The sequence below is a fragment of the Belonocnema kinseyi genome, chromosome 6 (assembly GCF_010883055.1).
Source record: "Belonocnema kinseyi isolate 2016_QV_RU_SX_M_011 chromosome 6, B_treatae_v1, whole genome shotgun sequence".
Taxonomy (NCBI): Eukaryota; Metazoa; Arthropoda; class Insecta; order Hymenoptera; family Cynipidae; genus Belonocnema; species Belonocnema kinseyi.
This window is the reverse complement of record NC_046662.1, coordinates 75,798,470-75,815,052: the sequence shown is the minus strand read 5'-3', so window position 1 is coordinate 75,815,052 and position 16,583 is coordinate 75,798,470. Positions and strand designations below refer to the sequence as shown.

At 28.1% G+C, this 16,583-nt stretch overlaps 1 protein-coding gene across 1 annotated transcript in view; it reads left to right on the top strand.

Moving 5' to 3' along the window:
- Positions 1 to 923: 923 nt before the first annotated feature.
- The window catches only part of LOC117174051 (condensin-2 complex subunit G2-like), an 18,584-nt gene continuing 2,924 nt past the window's right edge, over positions 924 to 16,583 (top strand). Inside the window, exons 1-14 of the mRNA XM_033362702.1 lie at positions 924 to 1,088; positions 1,644 to 1,824; positions 6,026 to 6,166; positions 6,242 to 6,382; positions 6,504 to 6,620; positions 6,701 to 6,868; positions 6,948 to 7,247; positions 9,824 to 10,012; positions 10,086 to 10,412; positions 10,484 to 10,790; positions 10,874 to 11,058; positions 12,700 to 12,933; positions 13,009 to 13,352; positions 13,431 to 13,779. Coding sequence (XP_033218593.1) covers positions 1,735 to 1,824; positions 6,026 to 6,166; positions 6,242 to 6,382; positions 6,504 to 6,620; positions 6,701 to 6,868; positions 6,948 to 7,247; positions 9,824 to 10,012; positions 10,086 to 10,412; positions 10,484 to 10,790; positions 10,874 to 11,058; positions 12,700 to 12,933; positions 13,009 to 13,352; positions 13,431 to 13,779 — 2,892 coding nt within the window. The 5' untranslated portion in view covers positions 924 to 1,088; positions 1,644 to 1,734. The remainder of the gene's footprint in view (positions 1,089 to 1,643; positions 1,825 to 6,025; positions 6,167 to 6,241; positions 6,383 to 6,503; positions 6,621 to 6,700; positions 6,869 to 6,947; positions 7,248 to 9,823; positions 10,013 to 10,085; positions 10,413 to 10,483; positions 10,791 to 10,873; positions 11,059 to 12,699; positions 12,934 to 13,008; positions 13,353 to 13,430; positions 13,780 to 16,583) is intronic.

The window sequence follows — 16,583 nt, the reverse complement described above, 5'->3', positions numbered from 1 at the left end:
TCCTTAACCAAGGCAAAATAATCTTCTATCAATTACAGACTTTGCAACCAAAAAGAATTAACTTCTAAGGAAACCATCCTAATATTTGAAAAAATTATTATTTTCATAATTTTTTTATTTTCGTAAAAAAATGTTTTTGTACTTTATGTTTTTTTACATTATCACCTTTTTAGCTGACATTAAAAATGTTTATAAGTATCTGGGAGTTGTGAACTGATAAAAATACGTTAGAAACAAATTTAAAAGTCTGAGGAAATAAAAACTGAACTGTCAGGTTTTTTAAATAGTCATTTGTATGTATTCTATTAGTGGAAGGACAGATTTTTTTAATGTATCTAAAAAAATATTTTTTAAACACAAAAATCACTAGAAAATTTTTTATATAAAAGGGCACTTTCGTTCAATATTCAAGAGGTACCCATATGATAGAAAAGGGTTTTAATAATTAATTAAATCCCCTTTAAAAAACGAAAAGATTTTTGCACCTAAAATTCAAGTACCGAATCGCTGTTATCCCTGTTATCTATTATGCGAATTAGATATCTCGAAAGATTAATTATCGCCAGTTAAGAGGAGATAGTAAAAAAAGAACCGTATGTAAGATTTGAATCATTCTATAGCCAGAGAATCCTCAATCCTAATTGGCCATTTCCGATAGCGACCGCTACACTGCGATTTCAAATTTACCGTTTACGCCACTGCTTTTTTCAGTCATTAATTAATTTGTCACTCATTATTTAAATTTTTATACCTTTTCTGCTTCCTCATCGAATTATATTTATGTGTAGTTAGATTCGATAATTTTTTCTAAAAAGCACTTTTTTCTATTAACTATTTTTGTAGTTTTACATATTTATTAATGCGCATGCGTGAACTTTTCGAACAATTCTGCCGCGGAATCATGGTGAAGGAATCAATATGGCCACTGACGGCTACTGATAACATATACTACCGGTAAATAAAGATTTATGGGATATTATTCGAATTTGTGTGTGAACCTATGAACGAAAAATAAAGTGGCTGATTTTTGAAAAGCTGAAATTCATGTTTTAACTCCACCACATGGAGAAAGTCACAAACTGCCATCGGTAAATATTTCAAATTTTGTTTTGCTTTCGATTCCTAAAACGCAAATTCCATGAAAAATATTTGTATCGACTTGTTTATCAGGCTTCCAAACATTTTTTCGTATTTTGCAATACGAGAAAATTTGTTATTTAATTTAAGTTCTTATCACAAGGCTGATAATTCGCCTAATTGTCTCATTCCTTTCTTTACTGTACACATAACCTCGAAAAAATGGCGGCATTTTGTTATTGTTTCGGCGTTATTACAAAAATATCTCTTGTTCAAATTTTTCCTTGAATTTCTGTAAGAGTATCACTTGTTTTGAAAAAGAAGGAAATCTCAGGTAAATTGTTGAAAAAATGCATATTTAATAGTTATGATATTATAATTTCCATCAGTAATTGGGGAAATTATTGTCAATAATTCTGTACGTACGTATTTTTTTAGTCGAGAGGAATAATTATATGTTGCAATCATTAAATATTAAATATATATTATAAATTGTTTCTAATTATTAAAAATTATTTTATATAATATCAAATAAACAATAGCGCACTAAAAATAAAATTATTTAGTTTACAGATTAAGTCTACATTTATATAATGTTAGACATTAAGACAAGAATGATTGAATTAAATGACCAGCCGTAATTGATAATTTGTAAATATGCATAAGAAAAAAGAAACGCTGGATACAAGACTGCTGAAAATCCTCAAAAATGGATATCCCAAAATGCATAATATATGCAGAAAACTGGTATAATTTTTACGGTTTATAATGATTTATTTTCTTAATAATGTCATTATAATTAGTGCGGAGCTGGGTTTTCAATATATTATAATAAAAAATAATCCGACCAATTAATCTTTAAAAAATAATCTCGTTCGTCTTGCTTTTTATTTAATGGCCGGGAATTTTTCGAGGTCGAGAAAAACCCAAAAATGGCAATACATTTATGTTTTGACCAGGAATTTTACTAATTTTTAGGAGAAAAATCTGTATCACATAATTTAATTTAAAATAAGTTCGATTTCAAGTTTCTTTTAAATGTTAAGTTCAGTTAACTTTTTCAATTAAGAAATTATTCAGTTTACAATATTTTATTCTAAAATCTTTTACCATAAAAATGTCCATTTTACGTCTTCATTTTAAGGGTTCTTTGCCCATTAAAAAAAAATTTTATTCAGTTTTGAAGACTTGAAAAATTAAAAATTAACAGCGTTTGAATTAGAAATCTTAATATAAAAATCCTTTTAAGTTGATCAACTTTTAATAAAAGTTACTTAATAATATTTACAATTAAATTCTACTTCGAGTAATAAAAATTGAACAATAGCGTAAACAGAGACATTGCCGACACCCTACTATTGAACGACACTGTACAATAAAATGCTTTTATCAAGTTTATGGGGATTTAAAATACACAAAGACATGTTGACACTGTACAAATTAGTTATGTCATTAATTTAAAAGTCCTGTGAAAGTAAGAATAAACGGTACTTCTTATCTTGTAGAATTTCCAGCGGTTAGTTAATTATGTTGAGCAGTGTAATTAAATTAATATTATTCTCAAACTTAAGTAGATGTAATATTTTTGTAATATTCGTATTATACCACTCTCAAAACCAGTGAAGGGCATAAGTATCTTATCAGTGAACGACACCGTACAGAAAGAAGTTTTTAGTGAAATATACGCACTATTATTACAGATATCCATGTTCTTATGATTGCTGTTTGTTTTCTTCATTTCTAGGAAAACGCTTTCTATAAACAGGGTGTCTACTGTGCGTAGATTTAAGGAAATCCGGTATTTTTTCCGGAAATTGAAAAAAATCCGAGAATTGTCCTTGATTTTAGTTTTGACGCGGGGAGTTCATTTAGTTTTTAGGGTTTCGTATGTACCTGAAGTTCCAAACGTTCAAATGAGCGAAATATTTTTCCTCATTTCTATTTTCCTCATAAATACTATTCTAACTGCAATTTAAAATATATTATAAATCTGTTTTAATATTAAGTTATTTTCTATATAAGTGAGGAAATATTGGAGAACATTTTCTGGTTTACAAAGTCGTCAGTAAAAATTTCGTTCATTTGAACGTTCGAAATTTTAAGCACATGGGTTTCGTAGGAAATTCTTTTGCAGTCTGTAAAATGGTTGTCCGTCTGTTTCCACGTCTGGCGCACAAACTATTAGGTATAATCTAATACTAGGATCATTATTGAGAACCCTGAAAAAATGCTCATCATAGCGTTGCCATGCAAATACATAAAAATTTTTGCCATTTTTACTCACAATAACCCTGTTAGCACACGTAGCCCAAAAACTATTAGGACTAACTACTTTATTTTTTGCATGGAAACTGTTTCAAATTTCTAATGCGAGGAGAAATATTGAGAACCCTGAGTTAAATGCTCATCATAGCATTGATATGCAAAAACATAGAAATTTGAGCCGTTTTTATTGAAAATTACCCTGTTAGTACACCTAGCGTAAACAATTTTCCAGCTAACGAGTTCATTGTTTGCATAAAGATGTGTTTCACGTTTCTAATGCGAGGAGAAATATTGAGAACCCTGAGTTAAATGCTCATCATAGCGTTGCTATGCAAAAACATATAAATTCGAGCCGTTTTTACTGAAAATGACCCTGTTAGTACACCTAGCGCAAACACTATTGGGGCTAACGACTTCATTTTTTGCATGGAGATGTGTTTTGCATGTGCAATGCTAGGAAAAACCCTGAAAATCCTGATTTCAATTCTCATAATAGCGTTGCTATGCAAAAACATGACAATTTAAGCCTTCTGAATAAAAAATTCTCAAAAATGACGTAAATTTAGCTCAATACCAACATACTGAAAAATGTATATACAGTTTATTTACAGTGGACAAAACTCTGATTTTTTTTCATTTTTTTATACAGAAAAATATATAAAACAAATTAAATATATCATAGTCTTGTCCATTATATGTAAATTATACGTAACTTTTTGACCTGGGACAGAATCGAAAATTTTCTAAAGATGCGAAAACAATTATTTCTAAACTCCTAGGTTCAACGTTAAAGAAATTATTTACAAATTTAACTAAAAACCAACATATGAAAATTAAAATTAAAAAAGAAAAAATCTTCACCGCATGCGCTCCTACGTAACCCTTGAATTAAGAGGCTTGCGGACCGCTTCAGAAACTTATTTTTATTGTCACTTTGAGCTACTTGCGCTTGTTCGTTCATACGAAATTTAGTAGACACCCTGATAAATTTTGAATGTTGAGTATCTATTTAATTAGTAAGATTTTTAACTGAACTGAACATAACCACACAATATCGAAGGTATTACTTTTCGACGAGAACTTCCTCTTTTCTTGTAATAAACATACATAGTTGTATAAAATGATGTTTTTTATTCTCTAAAGTCACTAAATTATATAATATTTCTTAGGAATAATTTTATAAATTGAATAGTCGGGAACCATAAGGGGCTAACCCGCCAAATGTTCAAAATTCACTTTTTTGGCTTTTTGTATTGTCCAATCGGTCCTACTTGTTGTGCTTTTTTTAGAAAGTGAAAAATTAAATCTTACTATTTTTAATAAAATAACGAAGTTCCTCAAAAGGCTATCCCGAAACGTACTCGGCGAACAGGTTTTCCGTTACCCTGAAAAATTTTCCGAATAAGGGTTAGCTCCTTATGGTTCGCGACCATTAAATTCTTTTAAATTCCATATAAATACAAGCGTCGTTGCCTAAATGTGGGTTGTCCTACACTTGAAATATGGTGTCATTCACTTAATTTGAATAAATTATTAAAAATAAATATAACGAGAGTTTGGCATAAAATAAATATATTATTGGGTACTGTCTGAAAGCGAAAAAAATCTGCCCTTTCACGTGAATTCATCTTAGTTTCAAGCAATAAACACACAAATTAAAATTCTTTTTTTTTTCTAAAATCTTTTTTTAATGTGTCACTGATACCCCTGTTTATCCTAGTTAAATAAATATAAATGTCTGATTGAAACTTTATAAACTATTCTCAGTTTTTAAATAATTTCAAAATGATAGGTGTCTAAAGTCTAAATGCTTAAATTACATTTTAAATCTTATTCAAATGTTTTTCAGTCTAAAATATTCTTTGAATCTCCTTCCAATGTCAACATTTTTAATTTGAGAAAAAGAACAATGTCGTGATATTTTTTAAAAATTTGACTCTTTATTAAAAATGAGCAGTTATAAATTAAATAATAGAAAGTAAGCAATTTTAAACTAAGTTTTTTGAAACCGAAATTCTTGAATCGTTAAAATTTCAGAGATAAATATTTAGAAGTTTTAAAAAGATTCAAAATTAATTTAAAACTTGAAAAGATTTCAAAAAATTTTAAACAAAATATAAGTTTTTAAAGGAATCGAAATAATATTTTGAGCTTTTTAAATATTTGTAAAGGTTTTAAGATATTAAAAAAATTCTTAACGTTCCTGGTATTTTTAATGATTTTTTATTTTGAAAAAATTTGATTCATTATTCAATTTAGAGCACTGAAAATGAAAAGTGTTAAAAGCTTTCATTTTATACGTGTAAATTACGAAGAGTTTGAATAACGGAATTTTTAATCTTTAATTTTATAAGTTAAAAATTTGAGTTCAACTTATACTTTTAATTTGCAATTCAGTTTTTATAACTTCAAATGAAAAAAATGTAGCTTCAAGAGTTCGAATCTTTTATATTTAATGATCGCGAAAAATGTGCGTGAACCGGGGGAAAAAAACGTTTTTTTCTTCTATTAAAACAGCTATCCTCTTTAATTTTATGACCATTATGTAATATTACATTGTAAATTTATAACTTTTAGCACATCTCTGCATTAATTAAGTTTACATTTTTTGTAATAAATTTTTTATTAAAATTTAAGGCATTTTTATATCAAAATGTGTCATTCTATTCTATGATTAATTTAGGAAGAAAACGATAATGATATCACGATATTATCTAGTACTGAGCTTGACGGACTTTGGAATACTATAAAACATTTGTTAAAGGAATTACAGAACTTATCGAAACCTAAAGCGAAACCAAATGGAAACACCGTGAGATCCAAGGTTCGATGTTATAAAAAATGCTTAGTTTTCGTATCTGTTCAATGCAGTTTTTAAAAATAAATTAATTAATTCCAGGAATATAATGCCTGTTCAAAAACTTACAGCTCAATTGTTAAAGTTGCATTACAAACATTAAAATTCGATGATGTTCCTAATGTGTTACTAGATGTCCTGATTCTTTTGAACTCAGCACTTCCTGAAATAAGTGACCAAAAGGTTTGCAAAACTTTCAATGTAATCGACTGTTTTTTTTACTGTATTTTACTTATATAATTTCAAGGTCTCTGTCCATTTTTTTTTGTTATTTAATAATTTCATGGACTTTGAACATTTGAAGGTGAAAGACGAATTGTCAACTCTTCTGGAAGAATGTTGGAAATTGGATCCCGACTGGGGGGAAAATGCAATAATTAACGCATTAAAATACTTAACCAAATGTGCACAAACTTCGTTGGTAAATTAATTTTTTGATTGAAAAACTTGAAATAATTAATTGTCAAGATAAAATGATTGTGACGATGAAATTATTTTTAGCAACACGTAAAAAGACTGAACGGTGTGAAACATGCAATTCCCCTATTAAAATCTTTCGAAGATATTCAAAACGTTATGAAGCTTGTGCGGCAAAAAACTCTTCTTGCCCTGGCAGAAGGAAGAGAATTATTAGTTCACTTGTTCTCTATTAATGAAGTTTGGATAATGGTATGGAATTAGCCATATAATGAATTGATGTGATTTATAGAAATGTTAATTTATTACTACTAAAATAATTTCTCTGCAGGGAATCTATAATAACATTAGAGTATCACTGCAAACTGCAGATAGCAATTGCGTCAGAGCTTATTCTGACATTCTCATAAAAACATGGCAAAACACTACAGCTGAGAATAGGAAAACAGTTGAGGAATGTTTAAGAAACTTAATTTTTCATTGTTTGCGTGCCCAGAGAGATATTAATGGACGAGGCAAACTTGGCGAAAACTTACTGACATTCCTCCAATTTTTTCACAGCCAAACGAATAATGCCGTTAAGCGAATGATTTGTGATCAATATTTAGAATTATTATGGAGGTGTTTGGAGGTAAAATTCGTACCTTACATGGTTTCTACTTGCAGGGCTCGAATCTTGCGACTTTTTCGGCAATTTAAATTACAATAAAACTTCAAAAATGAAATTTCAAACTAGACAACTGGTAACGTTTTAATTCAGAAAATAAAAAGTTGAATAATTTCTCATTAAAGCTTCATGGGCAGAACATTGAATTTTTTTAAATTGAAAGTCTTAAAAATTAAACATTTTTAAGTCGAAAACTTTTAAAATCGATTAATTTCAAATTCAATTACAGTCGTCACACTCTTTTCCCTATTTCCTTTTTTCTCCCTTTTCAAAAATAGTTGATATTTTTCCCCTTATTTTCAAGATACTTCCCCCTTTTCTCGTGTTTTGCTTAAATGAGAACTAAATTAATAGATCCTAATAAGAAAAATCAACTATTTGGTCAAAATATCGACTTTTTGATTGAAAATTTAATTATTTTGCAAAAAATTAATCTTTTATGTCCAAAATTTAACTTTTTTTCAACATACGCCTTTTTAAAATAGAAAATTCGTTTAGTATAGATTGATAATTCATCTATTTTGTAAGAATTCAGTTCAAATTTCATCTTTCTTTGTCGAAAGCGATCTATTTTTTTAAAATTCAACTTTCTTTAGTTCAGGTTTAATCTCTTTTATTTGAAAAGTTGATAATTTTGTTGGACATTCGTTTTTATGAATAGAAAATTCAGTCTTATGAATGGATTGAAAATTAATATTTTATAGTAGAAAAGTCATCTTCTTTGGTTCAAAATTCACATTGGTTCAAAATGAACTTTTTCCATGAATATTTAACTCTTTTAAAAATTTAGTCTTCTTGCTGGAAAATTAACTATTTGTTTAAAAATTATTTATTTGTAAAAAATTTTTATTTGCAGGTTGATCATTCAACTGTCTTCTAAAAAATTCGTCTTTTTAGCTTGAAAATTCATCTGTTTTTGGCTTAGGTTTAATCTCTTTAATTTGAAAATTCGATCATTTGGTTAAAAATTTAATTGCTTTGATCAAAATTAATCTTTTTTTTTCGTGAAAAAATCAACTGTTTTCTTATATATTCGTCTTTATGGATAGAAAATATAGTTCTTAAAATTCGTCTCTTGATTTAATTCCAATTCATTTTTCTTCCCCAAAAACGATCTATTTGTAGAAAATTCAACTTTTCAGGCTAATAATTTAACTGTCTTCTAAATTAATTGAATTTTTCGCTTGAAAACTCATCTTTTTTTTGGTATACGTTTAATCTCTGTTACTTTAAAATTGGATAAATTGGTTGAAAATTCAATTGTTTTGTTCAAAATTCATCTTTGTCGTTAAAAAAAATAACTATTTTGTTATATAATCGTCTTTATGGATAGACAATTCATTTTTTATGGTGAAAAATTCATCTCCTTTGGCTGAAAATGAACTTTTATTGATAATTCAACTGTCTTCTAAAAATGTCTTTTTGGTGGAAAATGTAACTGTTTGTTTAAAAATTCTTCCATTTTTTTTGAAGTCCGTATTTTGATTCAATTGAAATTATTTGCCTAACAAATCATCTTTCTTCGCTGAAAACGGTCTATTTGTAGAAAAGTTGAATTATAATTTAACTGACTTCTGAAAAATTCGCTTTTTTGACTTTAAAATTCAACTGCTTTTATTTAGGTTTAATATCTTTTATTTGAAGTCATCTTTGTTGGTAAAAAAATTCAAACCATTTGTTCAACATTCGTCCTTATGCTGGAAAAGTCATCTTCTTTGGTTGAAATTTCATCTTTCTTGGTTGAAAATGATTTTTTGTTTGTTTGAAATTTTAATTTGTCAGGTTAATTATTGAATTTTATTTGAAATAATTCGCCTTTTTGGCTTGGAAATTCAACAATTCATCTTTGTAGGCTAATAATTAAATTACAATTGCTTTGTTAAAAATTCGTCTTCTTTGCTTGAATGTTCTCAGCTATTTGGTTGCAAATGCAATGGTTTGGTTGAGATTTTTTTTAAATTTAACTATGATATTGAAAATATTAATATTTCGGGGTTAGAAGTTGACTGTTTTTTTAACTATTCAACTTTTTAACTTTAAAACTCAACGCTTTTGATCACTCTATTTAAAACCTTCATATTTTTGAATAATTAAAAATTAAAAATGTTCAAAATGCATGTTCATGTAGTTAAAAGTTAATGTAAAAGTTGACCAGTTTAACAGTTCTGAAAGAAGCATTTTAAACCCATATACAGAATCCTTCAAACAGAATGACTATTATTAAAAAATTGTTTTAATTTTATTTTCATTGTGCAAAGAATGTTTGAAAATCAATGAGAATGATGTACTCCATATTCGTAAACAAGTAAAGTTATTATGTCAGTCATTCAATATCTGATACTATTTTTTCTTTTTTTATCACTAAAAATTTGATGCGATTTTTTGTAAACAGTATTCGAAATTCGATACAACTTTCTTTGTAATTTCATGCAACTTCTGCGACTTTTTTCAAGCCTTCTAGACGATCCGAGCCCTGCATTTGTCAATAATGTTTTTTTTTTCAGTCCCTAAGGTATCCTATTTTCAAAAAAATTTTCCAGGCTCCTGGATGTTATGTAAGGTGCAATGCGGCAGACGTTCTTTTCTTAGCTTATCCAATGAGCGTGACTAATGCGATATTAAAAAGAAACAGTAGTTTGAAAAACAAGTTATATTTAAGAAAACAACACAGTGCAATAACTAATCTTTTAAAAGACCTGAGTGAAAAAGTTTGTCTCATCGCTCTCAAGGTATAAAATTGAAAATTCCGAAGTAATCACTTAAAAAATTGGTGTAAATAATAAACAATTTTGATTACTTTAGGGGATGTTTCACGTCTTAGGAAATTTTTGGGTCAGCTTACCGTCCAAATTAATTGACGAATGGTTGAATATTGTTTTGGAACATACAAAGAGTTCAAACTGTCCAGAAATTAGAAAAAGTGTTTTTCAAGGTTTAAAAAGTCTTCTGAGCAATCCGCACAGCAACGGAAAGTTACAGGAAATTCTACCAAAATTTGCTGACAGTATTTACGACACAAATGAGGATGTCAAGGCCGAAGTGCTGGAACTCATTCTGGAAATGCATAATAGAACGAAACTACAGATTTGGGATATCGTACCATTAAATTGTATCATCGAGTGTCTGGACGTAAGACATCAAAAATCAGATAAAATTAATAACAATAGCAACATATAAAAAATTGTTTTTCAATGTTTCAGGTGACTTCCCATAAAAAAGTAGTAGATTTGTTTCATCAGTTGCTCTGGGCTAGGTTTTTTTTTACGAAAGACTTGGAAAGTACTGTTCTTGAAATAATTGATACTGGCCAAGTAAACATAAATGTCGTAAGAAAGTTCTTTTTGCACTCAAAGGGAATAATTGTGAGCGAGAATGCATTTAAATTGATAAATGCGATTTTGTCCACAATGACGCACGAAATGGAATTGTTACCTGAAAAGGAAATTAGCGAAGACGTTCGTGTTAAGAGGCATAAGTCGAATGAAACAAAAGAAATAGACTCTCGCGGTAAAGATGCCTATTTTTTTGTAATTGTAATTTACACTCTTATAATGCTTTCTATAATTTAATATATTAAATTTTGATTCTAGAAAGGTCAAATCATCTGACAAATGGCGTCAATGAGTTGTCAACTATTCAAATTCTAGTCGATGTGAGTGCACTTCTTTACGCTGTAAACAGCAAAGAATTTTTGGAGGATAAATTCAATAGTGAAATGAAAAAATTGAACTCAAAAATCGCTCAGAAAATGCACCATATTCTAGAAAAATTAGAGGTACAATAAAAAAGAATTTGATTAATTTACCAGTTTTGTCTTCCCTTGCGAAGAAATATTTTAGGAAAATCAGTATAGTCGTATAATGAATTTCCTCTAGAAAATAAAAATAGGTAGAAAACGATTATAGCTAGTAACCATTGGAATAAATAATACAAAAATATTGAAGGAATTGATATAAAAATTCGAAAAAATACAAAGGAACGATTTATTTTAGATCGCTTGAATTTTAAAATGGCTTGGAATTTCATCGAAATATTTAAAATCCGTTAAACATAAATTACACGTTTTCCTTAGATTTCTCTAGAAATTCGTTGAAATTCCCTAAAATTTCTTAAATCTCTGGAAATCATAAAAATTCCTAGAAATACATAGACATTTTTTAAATCCCAGAAAATCTTTGAAATACTTGGAGATCTTATAAAATCTTGTGGGATTTTTTTTTTAATGCTTGAAATCATTGGAAATTCTACAAAACTCTAAGATATCCCTTAGATGCCTTTGGAATCTTTAAAAATTACTTAAAATACATTGAAATTGGGTTAATTCCTTCCCGTCTCTTGAAATCGTTTAAATATGTAGAAACTTTTTAAAATTAAATTAAATTTATCCCCTAAAGCTCTCTAGACATATGTTGGAATCCTTGAAAATTCCTTAAATCTATTGAAATCTTAAGAATACGTCGAATTTTTTTAAACCCCCGGAAATCTTTGTAATTCTGGAAGATTCTATAAAATATTGTGAAATTTTTTGAAATCATTGAAAATCCTATGAAATTCTCTGACAACCCTTGGATGTTTTGGGGATTTTTGAAAATTACTTACAGTCCTTTAAAACATTCTTAATTCCTTCACATCCATTGAAATCGTTGAAATCTTCTTAAAATAAAATAATATTCATTCTGTAAAGTTCTCTGAAAATCCGTTAAAATATCCTAACAATCCTTAAATCTGTGGAACTCTTGGAAATTTTTAAAAGTACATAGAAATGTTTAAAATCCCCGAAAATCTTTGTAATTCTTGGAGATCCCTAAAGTTCTCTAGAAATTCTTTAAAATCGCTGAAAATCACCAAAATTCCATTAGATTAAGTAGAAACCATTTGAAATACCTTTTATATAAATTAAATATATTCTTTAAAGTTCTTGTGAAGAAAAAAAAGTTCAAATACTTAATAATCTCTGAACCCCCTTGAAATACTTGAACATTCAGTAAAATCCTTTGAATCTTGTAAAATTCTTTGAAATCTTGACAATCGCTAGGAATCCCCTGAAATTTCATTCCATTTATTTTCCAAAGTTATCTAGAAATGTCTTAACATTTTTGTGATCTTCTGGAATTCCGTAAAATCCTTTGAAAAACATCTCTTGAAATCTGTGGAAATATTTTTAAATAAGTGAAATCCCTTGAAATAATTTGAAATCTTGCCTTAAATAAATAAATCATCCGTTGGCAGTTTCTCTATTTTTTGCATAAATCCTTTCAGTACTTTAACATTATTTCTTATTATACTGATTTTTCTAGAATAGTGACAATATGATAAGAAATGAATTATAGGAAAGGTCTATACTGAATTTACTAGAATATTTTTTTCTCAAGGGTTCTCTTAAAAATAACTAGAGATATGCTTCCTAAAATTTTAGGATCAGCAACTAAGCGAGACTGCCGTATTTTTTCTGTCTCTAATACCCGAAAATATAGTCGAAAATTGTGAAGAACTCTCCGAAGAGTGTAAAAGAAAATTATTAGATCTAAATGTATCGGACGACATGATATTGTCGATCCTACATTTACTGGTTAAATGGAATAAACTCGAGAGTGTACTCAAGTTATTACTGTCTTTATTAAAAGTCGACAAGAATCTGCAGCTCAAATTGGTAAATTATATTATTAAAAACAATAAATAACCGAAGTAAAAACTGAGTGAAGCTAATTTTCATTTAATCTTTTAGGCACCTATTCCGGAATTTGGAAAACGTGATAAATCGGAAGCTGAAAGAATCCGAATGTTGAAATTAGGACTCAGAATATTGGAATTTCTTCTTCGAAATGAATTCCATTCCTTCTTGGTGGAAAATTACCACGAAAGTATGATCGAGTTTTGGGGTGATCTCAATTTCATTAAAACGCTGATGGAGGACAGATACGCGAATAATAATGAGAACAGTTACGTGTTGCCGGGCGACATTTTAAAGGTTTTATTTAAACAGTATGTCTCACTGATTCCGCTTCTTCACCACTCTGATAAATTCAGAGCGTCAAGGCATTTCTCAAAAATAGTAACGTGGGCTCAAGAGTAAATATTTTTATATTTTAACCAAATAATATTTCGAAATTCTGTTTTGAGAGGGTAAATATATAATAATAATTGCAGGGAAGTTATACTTCGTGCATCAGGAGTCACTGATTTGGAGACTGACGAGTTCTCTATAAGTATATTAAAATGTCTTTTTGAGACCAGCAACGCAATGATAGCTCAATTCAAAGCTTCCCCGAAACTGTGCTGTGAAATTATAATTTTGTACAGTAAATCTCTTATGGCAAAGTGTGGCATTGCCTTTGTGAACGATGCTCTAGTCACTGTATTAAGTTTATTGCAACTCAGTGGTGATATCTGTAGTAATGCGGAATCCGACCTATTGAAGGTTGTTCCTTCTCTTTTCGCGGCTGTGATGGTCACTCTGACCAAATATCCTGTAGATTTAGTGAAGAAGTATACGAACGTAAGTTTTTTTAAATTTAATCTTACTCACGGCTTGCCTCGATTAATTTTAACCCAAAAGTACTTGTACATCCAGTTCCTCTTCATTACGTGTTTCAGGGATGCATCTTGGTTATTTTGATCCAAGAAAGAGAAAAATCGCACAACGCGTTTTTGAAAAAAAAATTTTTTTCATTTTTAACCATAACAAATCTGATTCTTCTCGAATACGACACAAAATATGAATACTAGTTAATTGCTCAAAATTGTTCAGCTTCCTGAAATCTATTAAATTTTACCCTTTCCAGATGTTTGTACTGTTTAATCCAATAGTTTTTCGAAGAATATAGAAAAAAATTGATAGAAATCGACTAAAATAGCATTTAGTTTGAGGAAATTAAAGATTTTACAGATTTCAGGAAGAGGGACGAGTTTAAATATTGATACTCAAATAAATAAAAAAAAAAAGTTTTTAAAAATAAAATCTCGAAGTTCGTCAAACTAAGTGCTATTTTAGTCTATTTAATAGATTTTTTAGTTTTCGTGTGAACATTTTTGTTAAACACATTAGATATACATCTCGTAAGTGTACATTTTCATAGATTTCAGGAAGGAGAACAATTTTGAAGTATAAATTGCTATTCCTGTTTTTTTCGAAAACGAAGTAAAATAGGAATAGCAATTCATAGTTCAAAAATGATCCCCTTTTAGAGATAAAAAAAAAATTTTCTTTACTTTGAAGCTCAGGAAGCTTAAAAATCTCACGAAACATGTTCTTTATATAGTCAGTGAACTAAAAATAAACGTTTTTAAAAAAAAAGTTGAAGTTCATTAAACTAAATGTAGCGATTTCTATCGATTGTTTCTTTATTTTTGGAAAAATGTATTGAATTAAAGAATATAAACACCTGGAAAGGGTATAATTTAATAAATTTCAGAAAACCGAGCAATTCCAAGCTATTAATTAATATTCATATTTTGCATTATTTTCGAGAAAATTCCTATTTTTAATAGTTAAAAATGAAAAAATCTTTTTTTTTAACGCGCGGTACGATTCTTGTCTTTCTTGGCTCAAAATAACCGGGGGCATCCCCGAAAACGTAAAAAAGTTGAAATTTTAAAATAAACTATCAAGAAGCAAGAATATTTTCGAGAATAAAATAATAGAAAAAAGCAAGAATATTTGTGAGAATAATTAAATAAAAAAGCAAGAATATTTTTGATAATTGATTAAAATTGTTACGTTTACTTTGGAATTAGTATAAAACGCCAATAAAAGAAACGGTTGTGAATTTAATGACTATGAATGATCATCTGAAGAATAGTGATAATTTTAAAATGTTAGTGATTTTTTAAATTAAAAATACCAATTTTCGAGTAAGTACACTAAAATAACATAACAAAAATAGCCAGCGTAACCTAAAATCGTTAAACAGTTTTGTATATTCTTGAAAAGAGTTTAAATATAATACTTTTTTAATTTAAAAATACCAATTCCCGACCAAAAATCACTAAAATAATCCTAAGTTGATGAAATATTTTGAATCTTGTTAAAATTATAATGATTTTTGTTTGAAAATACCAATTTGCAATGCAAAGCAACAACCTGACCTAAAATTGTTTAAAAAATGGTCAATCTCCTTCAAAATCTAATAGTTTTATAATAAAAATTTCTATTTCTGCAAAAAAAAAAAATCAGAAAATGTTCAAGCTTGTACATTTTTTCCTTTTAATAAAAAATCGTTGGATTTAAATCTAATAGTTTTGGTTTCAAAATACCAATTTCAGGTGAAACATACCAATACATCCTAAAGTTTTAAAAAATGTTAGTATTTTTTTTTAATCTATTAATTCTATATTACAATTACTAATAATTTTCAACAAAAAACACCAATAACATATTCCACTGGTTTCACTGGCTCTTCATTCGGTGTCCAAATAAGCCTAAAAGTTTCACTGTACTATTTTTCAACATCTTTACATTTTTTCTTGAATTTCCAAAAAAATAGAAATAAAATGTCAAAAAATTCTTTCACCGATTTGAATATTATATAACGTAACATAACATTAAGTTGTTGTGAATTTTAAATCTTCCTTAAAATATAATGATTTATGTTTAAAATAACCGATTTCCTACGAAAAACGTTAATATAACCTGCAAATTTTTAAAAATCGGAAATATTGTCCGAAATATATTTGTTTGTTATAAAATACAATTTTTTGTGTAAAATGTTAACATAACCTAAAATAGTTGAAAATGGGATATCTTTATGAGTTTTGTTTAAAAATTCTAATTCCTGGTGAAAAAAAAGCAACATAACCTAGAACTTTTAGAAATGTTGATTCTTCTTCGAAATTTCATGATTTTATGTTAAAATGATTTTTTTTAGATACTAATTTCCAGCGAAAATCACTCAAATAAAATATGTATAATATTTTTCTATGGACAACAATTTCTAACTATACCGCAAAGTTCAGAATGACCCAATCAAACTAAGCATAATTAATAAACCAATTTGAAGTCATAATTATTATTTCAAATGGAGTTATTTACATATTTGTGTTTTTTTTCTCTTTAAGCAAAACTCGTAAATTTCATTCTATTTTAAATCATAAAAACTAATTATATTCCTTGTAAAGGTTCTTTACAATTCTATTCGTCACGTTTTTATTTAATATTATATACCAAATTGTACAATTACAAAAATGACTAACTAAAAATAATTGCCTGGAAATTTACGACTATTGTCTAAAGCCGAATAAAAAACATTTACGCTTATTATTTATACTTGGGTTTCTGTTATATTTTTTTTTTTAAATCAGTGG